The sequence below is a fragment of the Balaenoptera ricei genome, chromosome 9, assembly GCF_028023285.1.
Source record: "Balaenoptera ricei isolate mBalRic1 chromosome 9, mBalRic1.hap2, whole genome shotgun sequence".
NCBI classification, from domain to species: domain Eukaryota; kingdom Metazoa; phylum Chordata; class Mammalia; order Artiodactyla; family Balaenopteridae; genus Balaenoptera; species Balaenoptera ricei.
This window is the reverse complement of record NC_082647.1, coordinates 105,437,622-105,455,226: the sequence shown is the minus strand read 5'-3', so window position 1 is coordinate 105,455,226 and position 17,605 is coordinate 105,437,622. Positions and strand designations below refer to the sequence as shown.

Here is a 17,605-nt window from a genome sequence, read left to right as displayed (position 1 = left end):
AGCAACGAAGACCCAACGCAGCCAAAAGTAAATAAATAAAATACATAAATTAAAAAAAAAAAGGCTCACAAGGGAACGGATGGGCAGGCTCATTAAAAAAAAAAAAAAGAAAGAAATGGAACAGAGGGGTAGAGAGTCCTTCACATGAACTGACTGTTGGGGTCCCCTATGCAGGGAAGTGGTCTGGTTAGCAAGAAATTAGAGAAGGAGCTTCATGGACACCTTTTATGAAGGCCAAGTGATGCCTGGCATCACATTCCTTCCCTAGGGATTTGAAATGTCCAAATCCTCTCCAGGATTGAAATGGTCAAGGCCCCAGATTTGATGTTTTCCCCTGGACTCTCCTGTGTTTGGTTGATAGCTATTATATAATATTGTTTGATTGGGTCTTTTTTATGAAACAGGAGAAAGGGGGATTAAATACTTGGGGAGGGACTTCACTGGCGGTCCAGTGGTTAGGACTCCAGGCTTCCACTGCAGGGGGCCCGGGATCGATCCCTGCACCGTGGCCGAACCACGGCCAAAAAAACCGCCCCCCAAAAAAAACCTCGGGGCATGCTTCTTCTGTGCCAGGTGTGCTTTTATGTGCATTATCTCATTTAATTCTTACAGCAACCCTACAAAATAGGTACTATTATTCCCATTTTACAAGTGAGGCAACTAAGAGATTAACTGAAATGCTCAAGACTTCACAGCTAGTATGGGATTCAGATCCAGGCAGAGTGACTCTCAGCACACACCTCCTCCCACCGAAAGACATACTTTTTTACTTTTAAAATCCATTCCTGTTTCTTCACACAATGTAACACATGAAACACGTATTCTTCTTGTAAAATGGCTGTCAGTCCCTGTACATAGGTGTCTACTAAAAGTTAATTCCTTTCTTAAGCGCTCCATCCCCACTACCACTGCTTAGTTCAGGCCATCATTTTTTCTTATGCTGCTGTGACGGTGACGATGTTACCATGTTCCAGGCACTATGTACGATATTCCACGAACTAAAAATAAGAGTGCACATTTAATGAGCACTCACTATAACTGAGGTATTACGCTAAATATCACTCACGGCTTATCAGCCAGCAATCCTATAAGGTTAGTTTTGTTTTGAGTACAGATGACCCCCATATCCTCCCTCCTTTAATTCCTCTTTGCTTATAAATATAATAACTGTATCATTTCCCTAGAATAAACCGCACTTATTTAAAGCGTACATTTCAGTGAGTTTTGACATACTTGTGAAACCACCACCACAAACAGGAGGCAGACTGTTCCCGTCGCTCATAAACTTCCCGAGCTCCTTCTCAGCTTAGCCCGCCCTGACCCCGGGCCCACGCGGGCCCGTGACGTCACTGCCCTGCGCCCCGCCGCCGCTGTGCGCGGCGCTTCCGGCAGCGAGGACGTGGGGGGCGGGGCGGGGTGGCGTCACGGAGGCGCGCGCCGGAAGCGGGCCCGGCGGAAGTGGCGGGGCGGGGCGCGGGGGCGATGGGGGTTGGCGGCGGTGGCCGGCGATGAGCAGCGGGAGTGCTTGAGCGGGCCGGCGGGCGAGGCTGGGGGGCCCCGGAGAACGAGCCGCAGGGCGGAGGGCGGGGGCGCGAGCGCGGCGGGCGGCGGGCGGCGGCCTGGGCGCGGCGGCGGCCGAGAAGATGGCGGACGGCGACAGCGGCAGCGAGCGCGGCGGCGGTGGCGGGCCCGGCGGCTTCCAGCCCGCGTCCCGCGGCGGCGGCGAGCAGGAGACGCAGGAGCTGGCCTCGAAGCGGCTGGACATCCAGAACAAACGTTTCTACCTGGACGTGAAGCAGAACGCCAAGGGCCGCTTCCTTAAGATAGCCGAGGTGGGCGCAGGCGGCTCCAAGAGCCGCCTCACGCTGTCCATGGCGGTGGCCGCCGAGTTCCGCGACTACCTGGGCGACTTCATCGAACACTACGCGCAGCTGGGCCCCAGCAGCCCCGAGCAGGTGGCAGCGGCAGCGGGCGCCGAGGAGGGCGGTGGGCCGCGGCGCGCGCTCAAGAGCGAGTTTCTGGTGCGCGAGAACCGCAAGTACTACCTGGACCTCAAGGAGAACCAGCGTGGCCGCTTCCTGCGCATCCGCCAGACGGTCAACCGCGGCGGCGGCGGCCCGGGGCCCGGCGGCCTGCAGAGCGGCCAGACCATCGCGTTGCCCGCGCAGGGCCTCATCGAATTCCGCGACGCGCTGGCCAAGCTCATCGACGACTACGGCGGCGAGGACGACGAGCTGGCTGGGGGCCCGGGCGGCGGCGGCGGGGGCCCCGGGGGCGGCCTGTATGGGGAGCTCCCGGAAGGCACCTCCATCACGGTGGACTCTAAGCGTTTCTTCTTCGACGTGGGCTGCAACAAGTACGGAGTGTTCCTGCGCGTGAGCGAGGTGAAGCCGTCCTACCGCAACGCCATCACCGTCCCCTTCAAGGCCTGGGGCAAGTTCGGGGGCGCTTTTTGCCGGTATGCAGATGAGATGAAAGAGATCCAGGAGCGGCAGAGGGATAAGCTTTATGAGCGACGCGGCGGGGACGAGTCAGAGGGAGAGGAGGTGGATGAGGATTGAAACGCCTAGCTTCCCTTACGGGCCTCCCCACCCGACCGCTAGAGAGCCCCCCTTCCTGTTCATCCCAGTGAGCTAGTGGAGGGGGAGCAAGGGAGGCTCCAGAAGGAGAAAACAAAATTTAAAATAGTTAATTAAGAGAAATAACCATAAGAGAGAACAGTTACGGACAATTAGAGAAAAGCAGTAAAGTTCCAAGGAATTGACAGCAACCTACAAAGAGAGGACAACAGCGCCTCCTCACCTGAGCAAAAGTCTCAGCTTCTGTTGCTTCCCAGCTGGGGTTCCTAAATCCATTAGAATAATCCTGGGTGGGGTAGATCCTTGCACATTGGCCAAGGAACAACTCTTGTGTTACCCAGACCCACTGATGACAGCTGAATTTGTATTATACCTGGGTAACCTGGTCTTAAGATAGTGTCTGTCCCTTCACCGCCATTGAAATCAGCGTTTTGGATCTAGATCTTCATGGAATTCTTGTGAAGAGAGAGGCATTTGCAGTTACCCAGTTCTGAGGGTACAAGTTTTATGAAAAGGAATGCAACTTTTAAGAAATCATAGACAGGCAAAATAAGAATTCAAGAAGCCACCAGGGAATACAGAAACAAATCGGATCCATTTTTTTTTAAAATGGTTTTGCATGGAACCTGGAACAAGGCCCATGTCTTGTCTTTGCAGAATTATTTTCCGGGATGCAAATGGATTCAGATGTCAGTCCTTGAACTAGAATCCGTTATTATAATATTTTGGAAGTTGGCAAAATTTTTTCAAAGATAAAAGCAGTTTTTTTACATTGGGGGTTGCTGAGGTAGGCACATGAAGAAATCAGGCATAAAGCACAAGGAAAACTGTTTGAGTGGATTGGTTGCTGCTCACTAAAGTTCTTCCCCGATCTCCAAATATGGAGGTCATGTCTTAGATATGAATGAGAGCCAGATCCCCGTGGCTCCACCGTGTGAGCCAGTGAATTATGGCTAATTCGGCAGTTTCAGCCACTGGTTGGCTGGATTTTAAACCGTAAAACTTGAAGATATCTACAAAAGGAACAGTGGCTACAAGCCTGAGCTTTAATGGAATATAAGTCCTCACAGAAAAGTTCGAAATAACCAAAACTGAAGTCTTCATCTACCTTCAGTTTAATCTGTGGATTTGTTTAAATACTAAAGATCCTCAGGTCCAGAATTCCAGCAACATTTATTCTTTTAAAATAAATTTTTAAGAACTTGATCCATTGTATCAGTACCTCACAATCAAAGTTGGCAAACGATGGATGAGTGATTCAAGCACCGTGCCCTTTGGAAGCTGAAATCCATCTGAATGGAGCTGAAGTGAACGTGAATATGCTGACTATATCCTGGAAGCATTTTTATACCATCTTGAAATTTCAACAAACTGCCTTTTGCCAGTTTATCCAGCTGTCTTTCAAGAATAAAAGTTGGGGTTTTCAAGGATCGCCTCTTCTATATTTTAAATGGATTTTCAGTATGATCTTTACTAATCAAGTTAATCCCACCCCATCAAAAGGTATTCCTAGAAGTGTCAGAACCTAGGTAACTGAATTGAATGGGAGCTAATGTTCTTTGCAGAGTTTTCAGGTATATTTTGTGCAACACCTTCTCAACCAGGAGGCAAGTAACCCCACTTCCACAATCTTAGTATTTTTTTTTAACTGCATGCCTGCCCTTTATTTGAGCTGCCTTTTAATTTATTGCATACCCTTTTTATTATCTTATTTTGGTATTCAATCTATACAATCTTTTTGTATTTATTGGGAAATGAGTAATATACAAAAAGGTCGTTTTCATGAATTAGTGGCTGAGAGGGAGGGAATAATTGTGTATATAAAATTAGGCTTTTTTAAAAATTAGATTTGATTCAGAATATCTGATCTTAGATTTTTAAAAAATAGTGGAAGAGCCACAAACATTGGTGCCCTTTTCAGACTATTTCTCTACTCTCATCATCCACAGTAGACTTTTTAAACAGATTTTTTTAAAGCAATTTTTTTTTTTTTAATTTTTCTCCGTTGCAAAGAATGTTTCCTAAATTGTATGGGAGCAATAGTATTTTTGATGTTTTAATGACATCCGTATACTTGTACTGTATTTTGTACTACAAGGCAGCTGTTTTCAATAATGTCCTGCTGTATTTACCTATGTGTTTTGAGTGTTTATTTCTTTGCTGCGGAGAACAAATCCCTAAATAGTTTTAGTAAAGGAGCTGAGAAGCTAGCGTTATTAGGTTTGCAGAAACTGTTTAAGTTTCAAACTCTGAGGCAGCAATGAAAATTAAGGTTGCAGCTCTTAGTTGATTGCTGTAACTTTTTCATTTTCAAAACATGTATAATTCCTGTAGAGACCAACTTGTTTTCCTGCTTCAGTGGTGGTTCTGTTGCTCAGCTGCCGTGAGCCAGTTCAGTTTTGCAAAGGTGCAGTACCTCTCCTTTCTAAGGGGTTGGTTTATTCTTTTTTCTTTTCTTTTTGTTTGGCTGAATTGCAGTAACTAGCCTTGCCCTTTCTACTCTGTAGAAATGACAGGGTCTTCACAATCCTTCACCAGTGGCTACTAAGCTATAATTAGCTGAACAGAAAGAATGTGGAAGTGGTCTGAGGCATATAGAGTATATGCCAAGAACACTACCATATATGGCATCAGCTTTGGTTACCAGAGAAATTTTCTTAGTCATTAGATCGTATAACAGTAGTATATCATATGTAAATCTTTAGATATCAATTTGAGAATCCTCCAAAAAAAGGAGCAAAGAATGCATAAGCTATGTGTTGGAAAAAGTAATTTATATTAAAATTTTGACCTGCCTATGTAAGATTAAGTGGTAAACGTCATAGTGGTGGGTTTTTAAGTCTTAACCAATCTCAAAGGTTTGTTTCTCCTGCAGGGGGTGGTTCACGGCCTCTTCTCACTGCAGGAAGATTACAGGAGGATGTGGATTAATTGTAGCATTCACTGATCCTCATTCCAGTACTAGGGACAATAGAAATCTGCAAAGCATAGAGACTACACTTTTGGTGTGTGGTTTGTTAAACAAGGTGATAGTAACAGGCTAGCTTTCAGAACTCATTCAAAATATTGCTTATTAAAGGAAATGATCTTTGTTAATTTCAGTCAGAAAATGGCATTGTACAGACTATGGGAAACCAATTTTTTTGTATTGTCTTTCAACCACTATTATGAACAGTGATTTAGGGCTGTTTTTCAGCTTTGGCAAACATCCCAGCTAATCACATGTTCAAAACAGTCATATTCCTGAGAAGTAGGGAACTAAAATTCCTTTTCAGACAATTGGTAGAATGTTTGTTTCTCAACCTACTGCTGTTACAGACATGAGAAATCAAACTTTAGGAACAGAATCAAAAGAGCAAAAATCTGTGTCAAGATACTCCTCTTCCCTTCTGGTTTCTATTGTCCCTACCTATCATTCAAGTAGAATGGCACTTGTAGTCAGCAAAGAAAATTTTCAGTGCATATGCTGCACAGTACAAAATGTAAATCTGTATGGCACCAAAAAATCAAAGTGAAAACCAAACCAAAAACCCAGACACCCTATGTTACTATGGGAGGCATGTAGGTGGTGTAAATGACTGTAGCTGTGATGCACACATGGCTACTTGTCAAGTCACTTTCCATAATTATTTACTGCAAAATGATTGAGAGGCTTTGGTGCAGGCAGCCTATTAACCTACTACTTCCTTTGTTACCTCTCAATCACTTTGCAATAAATTGCAGGTCTTTTAAGAGGTTCAAGCTTCAGTTTTCTCAAAAAACAAAACAATTTTCCTGGCTTATCTGAAAATGCAGGGTTGTGGGCAAAAGAGGCTGGTTATAATAATGCCCTCATATTGAGTGGTCTGTAAATGGCTGCACACTTCAGGCACTATAGTTGCTGAGGATGCTTTGTTACATGTGACCTTGACTGGCTTTACAGGGGGTAGAATGTGCTCTACACAAGGTATTAAAAGGTAACTATTCATTTGTGTCTACCTTGCTCTTGAGGTGGATGAAATTAAGAAGCTTGAGTGTGTAAGCCATGCACATAGGTATTCTTCACTGTAAATTTTGTTTTCATTTTTAACCCAATTATGGTACTTTGTCCAATGCACAACTGATCTCTCAGTAGATATTCATTTGAAACTAGTGTGGCCTTGATCGGTGAGAAGGGGAAGGAAAGAAGTGACTTTTTGCTTATGTAAAATGACTCGTTTGCCGAGAGTCATTCTGCAGCACTCTTAGTGTCTAATGCGTTTGTGATCAGTCTCCTTGTTGATTGGGGAAAGTTAATGTTTTTGACCCTGGAGTTATTAATTCAATTGAGTTGTCTTCTGTTTTTAGGAAGTATCAGAATTGCTGTGATAAATAACAAAGTTGACTGCTTTGATGTCCAATCTCAGGTTTTAGAGTATATATAGTGGTGTAAAATTCCACTGTTAACTCTTAAGACAGTTTTAATTTCGTACACCCTAAACGTCACCTGCATAAGGCCTGTTCAGAGAGCAGAGCCTCCCATCTTTTTGCTCCTTTTCCACTTTGTACTTCACTTGAGAAAGTGTCACGTGATTTTACATTGTATATTTCCATTTTAACCCTGACATATTTCTCAAAGATAAAGCACTTTTTGATCATGAAATACATGGAATCTTTGTGTGATATGGATCATGGTTTCTCAGGCTCCCCTAGGTAATTTGCTTATGAATATCATTCTAACTGTGTCAGAAGAGTGGAAATCTTTGCTAATGTTATAAAGTTTGTATTATTGATCTAGAATGCATTTTGCTAGCTTCCAATGGATGGGAGAGTAAATAATGCTGCATTCACAATATAATAAGTTACTTTCCCTTGAGCCTTAAGGTAACTTTTTTTTCTGTCAATAACAGCACTGAAGTTATAGTAAATGAATGAGATTACCAGTTTTCAGGGTTGGTTTTAGAGTACTGTAAATCAATTAGCTGTCTTCCTAAACAGTTACTATTCCCATTGAATAAACTGGATAATGGGTTTGTGGGGGGGGCGGGGGGGCAGGGATTGTTTGTAGAAAAGAAAAAAAGAAAAAAAAAAAGAACCACATTTACCTAAAGAAAAATATAGACACAAAAGAAAGAAGTACATGACAATGCCTCATTTGAAATTCCAGACATAAGGTGGAAATGGCAAATTATAACCTCATTTCCCTGTTTTTAATCTAGAAAAGCAAAGTCATTAATTTTCAAGTGTTAGCCCCCAGAAGTTTCAAGAGATAGACTGAATGATACTGATGTTGAGTTAAAGCAGCTTTAACTAAATAGACAGATATTGATGTATCAAGAGAATTCTTCTTGATACATCAATATCTGTCTGCTATTTAGTTAAAGTTGCTGTTCCCAGCCCTCAGTCTTAAAACTTAGTTTCATTACTGATGAATTTAACAGACTCTTATTTCAGTAAATGTGGTCCAATTGTCAGTATGAAAATTAAATTTGGAAAATACTACTGCATCATGAAGACTTATTACTCTAGTAATTTCCAGTTGATATCTGTACCCCTGATCTAAGTAAGACCTTTATAAATGTATTTTATATTTCCTAATGAAATAGAGAATATGCCATCAATGTAATCACCTTTATTTGCAATCTTTTACTTTTCATTTGAAAATCTAACTCACGCCTCTTGAATTAGACATTCCAGTGGGGATAGGTAAAGCCATGTTAAAACAATAGCAAATGCCAAATTGGTAGTGTCACTGCTCAATAGGACTTCTAATAACAAGAGGGCAGAGCTTTATTTGATGCAAAAATGTTATTTTTTTCCATAGGTGATTCTAACAAATGATTTGATGAAAGAGTATGACTGTACTTTTGATTAACATGGGATTTTGCGTCTAGGAACATATTTCATTTTCCCTATGTTATATGTAAAATATCCATTGACATGGATAAGAGAGGGCTGATCATACCTTTAGTATGATGAAATGTGGGCCCAGAGTATTGAAGAGAAAGCAATAGACCTATTCAAGTTCATTGTCCACTAGCATATTGCAAAAGAAGGAGTTTGTCTTTTTTTTTCTTCCCTATTTCGAAAACATCAATGGGTAAACCTTTCAAGAAAATTGATTTAGATCATCTCTTATTTCTTAAAGGCAAACTCTTATCCCCAGCCTTGCCCTGTGTTTCAAGATCAGGCTGGCTCAAAGAATCTTTACACGTACTTGGAAATAGAGTGGCAAGTAGTAGATTTCTTCCCTTTTTAAATTCCTTTTTCAGGGACATACAACTGCAGGGAGAGTCCCAAGAAACTTGAAAAACAGGTACGTTTGTATCGTAGGAATTTGAGAGTTTCATTTTAAACTGTTCAGATATGAGGCGTTAAACCCTTTTCTCCCAGCCCACATGTCACGTCAAAAGCTCTCTGGATTCCTAGAAGCTAATAGATTGGGAAAAGTCCAGAAAATGATATTAAATCAGTACAGGGCACACTTAAAAAGAGTTTTGCATGTTTTGGTAGCAGGCAAGTAAATTTGAGTATTTTTCCGATGATTATCAATATTTGAATAATAACTAAAGTTACCAGTGTATTTGGACTTCTTTTTTCTAAAGTTCTAGAATGATTAGTAGGAATTTATTCTTCCTTTTGCACCTTCATGCAGATGTTTTTCCAAGACCATTTTTAGAAGTCTGTCCATCTTGATACATATTTCCAGATGACTCGCTTTCTATAGTAACCTTCATTGCCAGTCATATCTACCAGGGGCTTCCTTAGACTGGATTCTTCTTCACTCCAAAGTTGGGACTGATGTCCTGCCAGTAGAGAAGTAATTTGAATGAATTAAAACCAAATCCTGATAGCAGGAGACAGAGCTTCCTGATCTAGATGTACAACTAGAGTTTAGGTTAGGAGTTACTTTAAAGGGGGTTTTGGGGGATGTCTTCAGTCTCTGTAAATATCCACATGCTTGTGCATTGTAAACCAAGTGTGTACTCCTATGTATGAATTTGTAGAACTGATTTCTGCTTCAAGAGAAGCTGCACCTTTAATTTTATAAGGTCCCCTACACCTGTTACCCTATAAATATTTGTAAATAGAACACTAAAATTTGTAGTGATAGGATCAATTTGGGAATATCTGCTGAGAGACCAAAAAGTTCATTTTTTTAAGTACCTTGGTTAAAGAGTAAAGATTATTCCTCTTATTTTTTAAAAGAAGAATGCACTTTAACAAACACAGAGCTGCATGGTCAATTCAAACAAATCCGTGAAATGCAGTACCCATTCAGTAATCATACTTCCTGGAAACTGTTCAAAGAGTGTAGATGGGCTGTTGATCTCACTGCCTGGAGGTTGAAGCTCAGATTCCGGTCAATTTAAGAGATGAGCAGGGCTGCTTCAAAAGAGCAATGTGAATACAGCCAGAAGCTTCAGTCAGGTCTGTAAAATGGCGGGTCCCGTATTTACCACTAACTAGCAAAACTGACAGAAAAACTCATAGAGAAAAAAGAATCCTTACTGCTGGTGTGCACTTCTTACAATAGCAGACTTTTGCAGATGGAGTTTTACAGTCTATATTTAAAAAATTGTATGTTTGTAACAAATAAAGTATGCGAAAAAGTGAATGATAATCTTGTGCTGGTGTCTCTAATTTAAGGGATTACGTGGTGACCAGGAGGGAAATACCACACACCATCTGCTGGGGTTCGTAAATGGGTCTGGAATTGGGTGAGTTCCCACTTGAAATGACTTAAAAGCTGTTGCACATTTCATCTGAAATACAGCCAGTTCTAGACCCTCTGGGTTCCCATAACCCTTTTCTAGTTAGTAAGCAATCTATGGAGTAAATCAGAGTTGCACATAGTTTCATGCTTTGGTTCATATTCCAGACGGGCCACTTGTTGCTTCCCTTAATTTCTTCCTATTCTACCTGCTTTTAGTCCCTATCACTTCCAATGGCTGTAAAGAAACTGCTACCCCACGTGTTCACTCATCATTTATCATAACTGACTGCTTAGAGAGTAGATTAGGCCAGTCTCCTATACCCCAAGCTAAAGGAAAAATAAAAATTTTACGTCCATACAGCCTGGCTGTAGTTCCAAATTTTTTGGTCTCACGAACCCCTTTATGTCCTTAAAATTTACTGAAGACCTTCAAGGAGCTTTTATCTTTCAGGGCTTTATCAATTGATACCTACCATATTAGAAACTGAATTGTTTTCGAGACAAAAACAACATAAGTACATGTTCCATCTGCTATAGAGCAATGACCTCACATCATTTAGCCTCTGGAAAACTTAAAAACTTGTGAGAGAATGGAAGTGAACAAGGCAGCTAACAATGTTGTTAGGAAAGTAGATTAGACTTCTGGACTCCCTAAAAGTCTTGGGCCTCTGGAGCTTTCTGGATCACCCTTTGAGAACCACTGAACTAGACTGGTATGTAAATCATGCTTTTCTGAAGATAAGGGGTGGAGTTGGAAAAGACCTAAGATAGCTTAATCCTTTAGTTCTCCCTATGATCTCTTTGTATTAGAGGCTCTTACTATAAATTACTCCTATCACCACCCCAGCCCACACACATATGTAATTTTCCTGTGACTGTCCACTTCTTTGACCTGGCAGTGCTCAATGCTGGCTGCAGAACCACTTGGAGAGCCTTGAATACTCATGCCCAGGCACCATCCATACCAACTGGATCAGAATTTGGGGGGCATAAACCCAGTGTTTTGTGTGTTCTGTTCTACCTTTTTTAATTCCTGAGCTCCCCCAAGGGAGTCTAGTCAGGGATGAGACCCAGTGGCCTGTGGTATGAAGAGAAAGGGATGAAGGGCTGGGAATCTCTGCTAGAGGGAAAAAAAGAAACTCAGGATGGCAGAGCATTCCCTGAACATATGGCTTTCACCTTGTGACTCCTGTTGCCCACGTTACCCGCACTACCACTTAAACCCCCCAATAACTAATCATAGGAAAAGTTTGCAAATGGAATCATGGAGCATTGTATTGGTAGCCCCCTCACTGGGGAAATCTGGGGCTTTTACTAGCACAGAGAACCCTTCAGTGTGCACTGGAGTTGCCTGGAGAGCTGATTACTGAGCCACCTGACACCCCCCCACCCGCGCACGCCGCCAGGTTTCTGAGTGTGCAGGTCTGGGTGGAACCTGAGAAGCTACATTTCCAACAAGTTCCCAGGTGATGCTGATACTGCTAGTTGAGGATCAGTCTTCGAGACTCGCTGCAGAAATCACAAAAGTTCTGGTAAAAATTACCTCACTTGCCACCAACTGACAGAGGTCAGGAAGCCTTTACCCTGATGCATTAGTTCTGCCATAGCCCCGCTGAATTTTTTAGCTTGGTATGAAGTTGTCACCTAACAAATTTAAGGACTAGATGTAGACAGGCTATAACCTGAAGAGTTCTATTGGAGCCAGCGCCTCAAGGAATAGGGGTTTTACTTCATAGTTTCGGTATTTTGGATGTTGTAAGCTAGGTTCTATCCCCAAATCTGTCATAAACTAATAGCGTGACTGAGCTAGTATCTTTAACACTTAAAAATCCTAAGGTCCTGCAACAGTGTCTAGTTTCCCCAGAGAAGGCAAGCCTTTGGTTCTCAAGAAAATGAGAGCCACCTGGTGGTCAGTGATGAAATATTTTTAAATAACCTTTGTGAGGTCATACCATTTGTAAATTCATTCATTCAGTTCATTATTAGGTAGCTACTATATGCCATGTATTATACTAGGTGTAGAAAATATGGTCCACGGTCCAAGTGGAACTTACAGTTTAGTCCGGAGAAAGAATAGAAAGCTTTTAGAAGGAACTAGAAGGAACCAAGTCACATTGGGCTGAGGTATATTTAGGGTTCAAAAGTCCTGGTTTACGTGACCCTGGGTCTCCAGGAGGCTAGGATGGGTTGCAGCTCAAATTTACTAGACATATCTCCCTCCTCAGTAAAACACCTCTGTGCAATCTCAAATCCTGAGAAGCCGGGCTTCCCTGGTGGCGCAGTGGTTGAGAGTCTGCCTGCCAGTGCAGGGGACACGGGTTCGAGCCCTGGTCTGGGAGGATCCCACATGCCGCGAAGCAACTGGGCCTGTGAGCCACAATTACTGAGCCTGCGCGTCTGTAGCCTGTGCTCCGCAGCAAGAGAGGCCGCGATAGTGAGAGGCCCGCGCACCGCGATGAAGAGTGGCCCCCACTTGCCGCAACTAGAGAAAGCCCTCGCACAGAAACGAAGACCCAACACAGCCATAAATTAATTAATTAATTAATTAATTAAATTTTTTTTAAAAAGTTAAAAAAAAAAAAAATCCTGAGAAGCCGCTTCCCCAGACCCCAGGGAGGCAGTGGGCCCAGCGTAGGTGGACAGAGGAAGGAAGGAGTAGGAGAATCAGCTCAGAGCCCTGGTCCGTGTTCTCATCATACAGTTAGGACCTGGGAGGGGCGAGGTTCCATCGCCGGGGCATGGGCTCCAAGCTCACACGGAGAGTGAGCACTAGCAATGGGCTTCGACCAGGTCCAGCAGATGCTCCTCCTTGCTCGTGCTTCCATCAGGAAGAGATGAAGTGGGACTTCCCTGCTGGCGCGGTGGTTAAGAATCCACCTGCCAATGCAGGGGACACGGGTTCGAGCCCTGGTCCGGGAAGATCCCACATGCCACAGAGCAACTAAGCCCGTGCGCCACAACTACTGAAGTCCACACACCTAGAGCCCGTGCTCCACAACAAGAGAAGCCACGGCAATGAGAAGCCCGTGCACTGCAATGAAGAGTAGCCCCCGCTCGCCTCAACTCGAGAAAGCCCACGCATAGTAGCAAAGACCCAATGCAAAAATAAATAAATAATTTTTTTAAAAAATTGTCTAAAAAAAAAAGAGAAGAATTGATGAAGAGGGACTTCCCTGGTGGTCAAGAGGGTAAGACTCCACACTCCCAACGCAGGGCAGCCGGGTTCGATCCCTGGTCGGCAAGCTAGATTCCCGCATGCCGCAACTAAGGAGTCCACATGGCACAACGAAGAGCCCGCGTGCCGCAACTAAGACCCGGCACAGCCAAAATAAATAAATAAATAATTTTTTTTTTTTTTTAAGTGAGAGGTTCCTAATGAGATCTGAGTAAACCAGTCTCCCTCACTAGTAACCAGGCCTCAATCCAGGCAGTTGAGAAATAAAGAATTAGATTTGCAACATCATTCCTGGCCCGGGCCTTTACTCTTTAAAGAGACAGCACCATTGAAACCATAAAAGAAGGTATTCCCCACTCAAGAGGTAACTTCTCTTCTGTAGTACTCTGGTAGACCTCTCAGTGGGCCCAATAAAGGGCTCCAAACTAGTCAGTGGCAAGAGTGAACACACATCTAAATTGGTTCTCTCATCTGCTATACCACACTGCCACAGAAAGGAGAACACTCCTATGCTAGGAGCCTAAGATGACACATGATGAATCCACAGGTATTCCACAAAGCTCTGCAGAACCTCATGTGATTTCTGCCCGAAGGCAGTCAGATGTAGAAACTGTGGGTCACACTCATTGTTTTCAGGAGAACAAAATTTAAAATAGTTCCCCAAGTTGAAAAAAAAGAAAGATAAAAGGAAAACATGCCAATTTGATTCATTTGTATCAACGATCAAAAAATAAAATGCTAGTCTTCTATCAGGGCAAACAGCTTAGGATCTCCAATTCAATCATAAGTACCAACAGCACACCCTCTATCTGTTAAAATCATGTCCTCGCCAGAACACAGATGGTTACACAAGTCACACTGCCGGAGTGGACTGGAAGCAGATAGGTACGCAATATGAAATCAGTGGCATAAAGCAATGCAGACCTGAAAATAGCTCCTTTTATGTCATTTTGTATTTTCCCTATCCTAGGTGTCAAACCAAGAAATAGCCAAGTCAGTAAGAATGAGCAGTGGTCCATTTATTCAACTATAGATCAGGATTCCCATGGGTAGTTTATAGAACAGAGGTTGGGGAGGATGGACCAAAGCTCTCGAGCCCATCGGTACAGGACTGGCCAAGACACAACCATCACACAGGCTTCCCCATCTTCTCAACTTCGGGACTCTTCCAGGAAGCTCTCCCTAGATATCCCACCCTCAAAACTGCCCTGTCCTTGGCCTCATTTATTCACTACCCTTCATAATTGACGGGCATTGTTTTTGGCAGTTATAATCTCCAAACTTTCTTTCATCATAAAAATTAATGCAGGGACTTCCCTCGTGGTCCAGTGGTTAAGACTCTGTGCTCCCAATGCAGGGGGCCTGGGTTCAGTCCCTGGTCAGGGAACTAGATCCCACATGCCGCAACTAAAAAAAAGATCCCATGTGCCACAACTAAGACCCAGCGCAGTCAAATAAATAAATATTTTTTAAAAAATTAATGCATACTTATTTTAACAAATGTGAACAGAAGAGAATCACTATAAAGAAACAAAAATGAATGTGCTCTCTTTCTCCAAACCTACTTCTTAAAGGTAACTACTGTTAAATAATTTAGCATACATCCTTTTGAAATTTTTCGATAGTTTAAAAAAATCTCAACAGTATTAAACGGCCAATCACATTTATGTATGTATTTATATATATTGAAAAAAATGTTGTATTAACTAAATAGGTTTAATAAGGAGTTCATGTTAGGTACATTGATGGCTGTTTCCTGTGGTATTTTCTAATGTACATATTTTTAAGCTGTGCCACAAAGCCAACAACTCTTATGCAGAAATTAAATTGAAAAGCAATTTAATTTTCATTATTTTAGGTTCCATTCAATCTGGCACAGGCAAATATACCTTCTCTGGTGGTAAAACAAAGAACTCTCCAGCCTCCAGATTTAGAGAAAATGTCTGTATTCCGTGAGTTCTGATAAATGGAGCATTTGCTGGTTGCATTTCATAGATCTGTTCTACTTTGTGTGTATTTCTCTTTCAGGTAAACAACTTGCATATAAAATTAATAAATCAATAAATGAAGTGATTGCTGAGAATTCATTCAGCTGGGTACAGGGACCCAGTTACCCTTAGCTTTTGTGTTAAGAAATTATTGTTACGAATAAGAAAGTTTCTTAGGTTTAATTTGTTATATGACCTACAGTGAGGTATTTTTGTCAGTACATTAAAAAAAATTATACCTACATCTAGCTGCTTCTGATCTTGAAGATTTTGCTCAGAATTCAGAAACCACCCTTATGAATATATCGTGTCCTCTATAATGCATAGTTCAGAAGAGAAAGGCAGATTCCCCACCCTAGTATAAATAATGTAAAAAGAGAAAGCATGTTAGGTTCTGAGGAAGAATAGCAGAAAACAGTCTTCTGACGGAAGGAGATCTGTTGTCAGCAATGTGGAATGTTCTAGTCCAGCAGCTGCTGATTTTCCAGCAGTGAAAACCCAGCTGGTGACATCACTCAGGAAAGTGACTCATCAGCGCAGTGGGATTTCATTTGTCTACTCCTCATCCCACACCATACCTTTTCTGGTGGGGACTGCAAGTTCTCTTTCGGATACAACTGCTCAACTCTCCCCAACTTTTGTCAGCTGAAGGTTTTCTCTTTTGTGGACAAGAAACAAGTTTGTGGGGAATTTTGGGGGCTTTTGTTTTGGAGTTTCTACACTGCACCTACCATTTAGCCTTCAAAGGTCACACTTTGATGGGGCTAGCTCTTCTATTTTCCCTAAAAGCTGCTTTCATCTGCCCTCTAAGGACCAGGCCTGACGTTGCTAGGGTGTGTTCCAGAGTAGAGCAGGAGGCAGTGGTCATTCTTTGATTCTTTAAGCCCAACAGGGGGCCTTTCCACATGCCCATCAAGCCCACAAACTTGGTCTTCCCAGGATTCAGTGACCAGGCATTGTGATGTTTTCACTGTACTAACTTTGAAACAAGGAGCACATAGGTTACTATGCTGAGGAGAAGGTACTCTACCATTGTTAAAATTCAATAAATATTAATAGATGACTGACACACGGAATGTTCCAATTACAACTCTCCAGACTGATCCAGGTTCCCAGAAGAAGAGCAAAACTCTCCATAACTGGCAGTTTTTCAGTGCCCTGTGCTAGAACTATTTATTTTGTGGCATTATAGACTTACTTACAGGCAAAGAGCGGCAACAGTTAAGAAAATATGACTATTCTGCCATGGCAGTTTCTGGATCCTTTATTTGGGTCCCGGGGATTCTGAATACATCAAGGTAAAAGCAAATCACGTGTGTATAAGAAATAGATACAGACAATTCATAGAAAAAAAAGTTATACAAATGGTCCATAGTAATATGTTCAATCTCATTCATAAGAGAAATGAAAATTTAAGCTATTCTGAGATACCATTTCCCACCTACCAAATGAGGAAAAAAAAAAAACAGCAACCCAACAGTCTGACAACAAACTCCATTGGCAACCACTGGCAATTCTGTGGGTAAACAGGCACATTCATATATTGCTGTGGGACCACAAAATCCCCTGTGAAAACATTTGGCAATACCTAGCAACATTACCTAAGAAGTTACCCTTTGATCCAGCAATTCCATTGCTAGGAACCTACCCAAAAGATAGCTATAGGTTTTATAGAAATAAATAAAAAATAGAATTTATATTTCTTACTCATTTTTTTTTAATTTATTTATTTATTTTTGGCTATGTTGGGTCTTCGTTTCTGTGCAAGGGCTTTCTCTAGTTGCGGCGAGCGGGGGCCACTCTTCATCGCGGTGCGCGGGCCTCTCACTATCGCGGCCTCTCTTGTTGCGGAGCACAGGCTCCAGACGCACAGGCTCAGTAGTTGTGGCTCACGGGCCTAGTTGCTCCGCGGCATGTGGGATCTTCCCAGATTAGGGTTCGAACCCGTGTCCCCTGCATCGGCAGGCGGATTCTCAACCAGTGTGCCACCAGGGAAGCCCTCTTACTCATTTTTGACCAAATGTCTGTGTTAAACTATTACATACTATAATCCTAACCTTTTCTTTTACAGCAAGCTGAGAAACTTTTTACTTGGAATAACAAGAGAATTTCTTATACTTTTGTCTTTTCACTGACTACAAGTCAAATTTGAGGAGCCTCAGAATATTGTTTAAAAAGAAACTATAGG

General features: G+C 42.4%; 1 protein-coding gene across 1 annotated transcript; it reads left to right on the top strand.

Annotated features, from left to right (window-relative positions):
* Positions 1–1,641: 1,641 nt before the first annotated feature.
* PURB (purine rich element binding protein B) lies at positions 1,642–10,155 on the top strand. The gene has a single exon (XM_059934271.1). The coding sequence runs from the start codon at positions 1,644–1,646 to the stop codon at positions 2,559–2,561; it is 918 nt and encodes a 305-aa protein (XP_059790254.1). The 5' UTR covers positions 1,642–1,643; the 3' UTR covers positions 2,562–10,155.
* The last annotated feature ends 7,450 nt before the right edge of the window (positions 10,156–17,605 follow it).

What these genes read in the sequence shown, in the direction of transcription:
- PURB (XM_059934271.1), top strand. Translation starts at nt 1,644, where the DNA reads ATGGCGGACGGCGACAGCGGCAGCGAGCGCGGCGGCGGTGGCGGGCCC.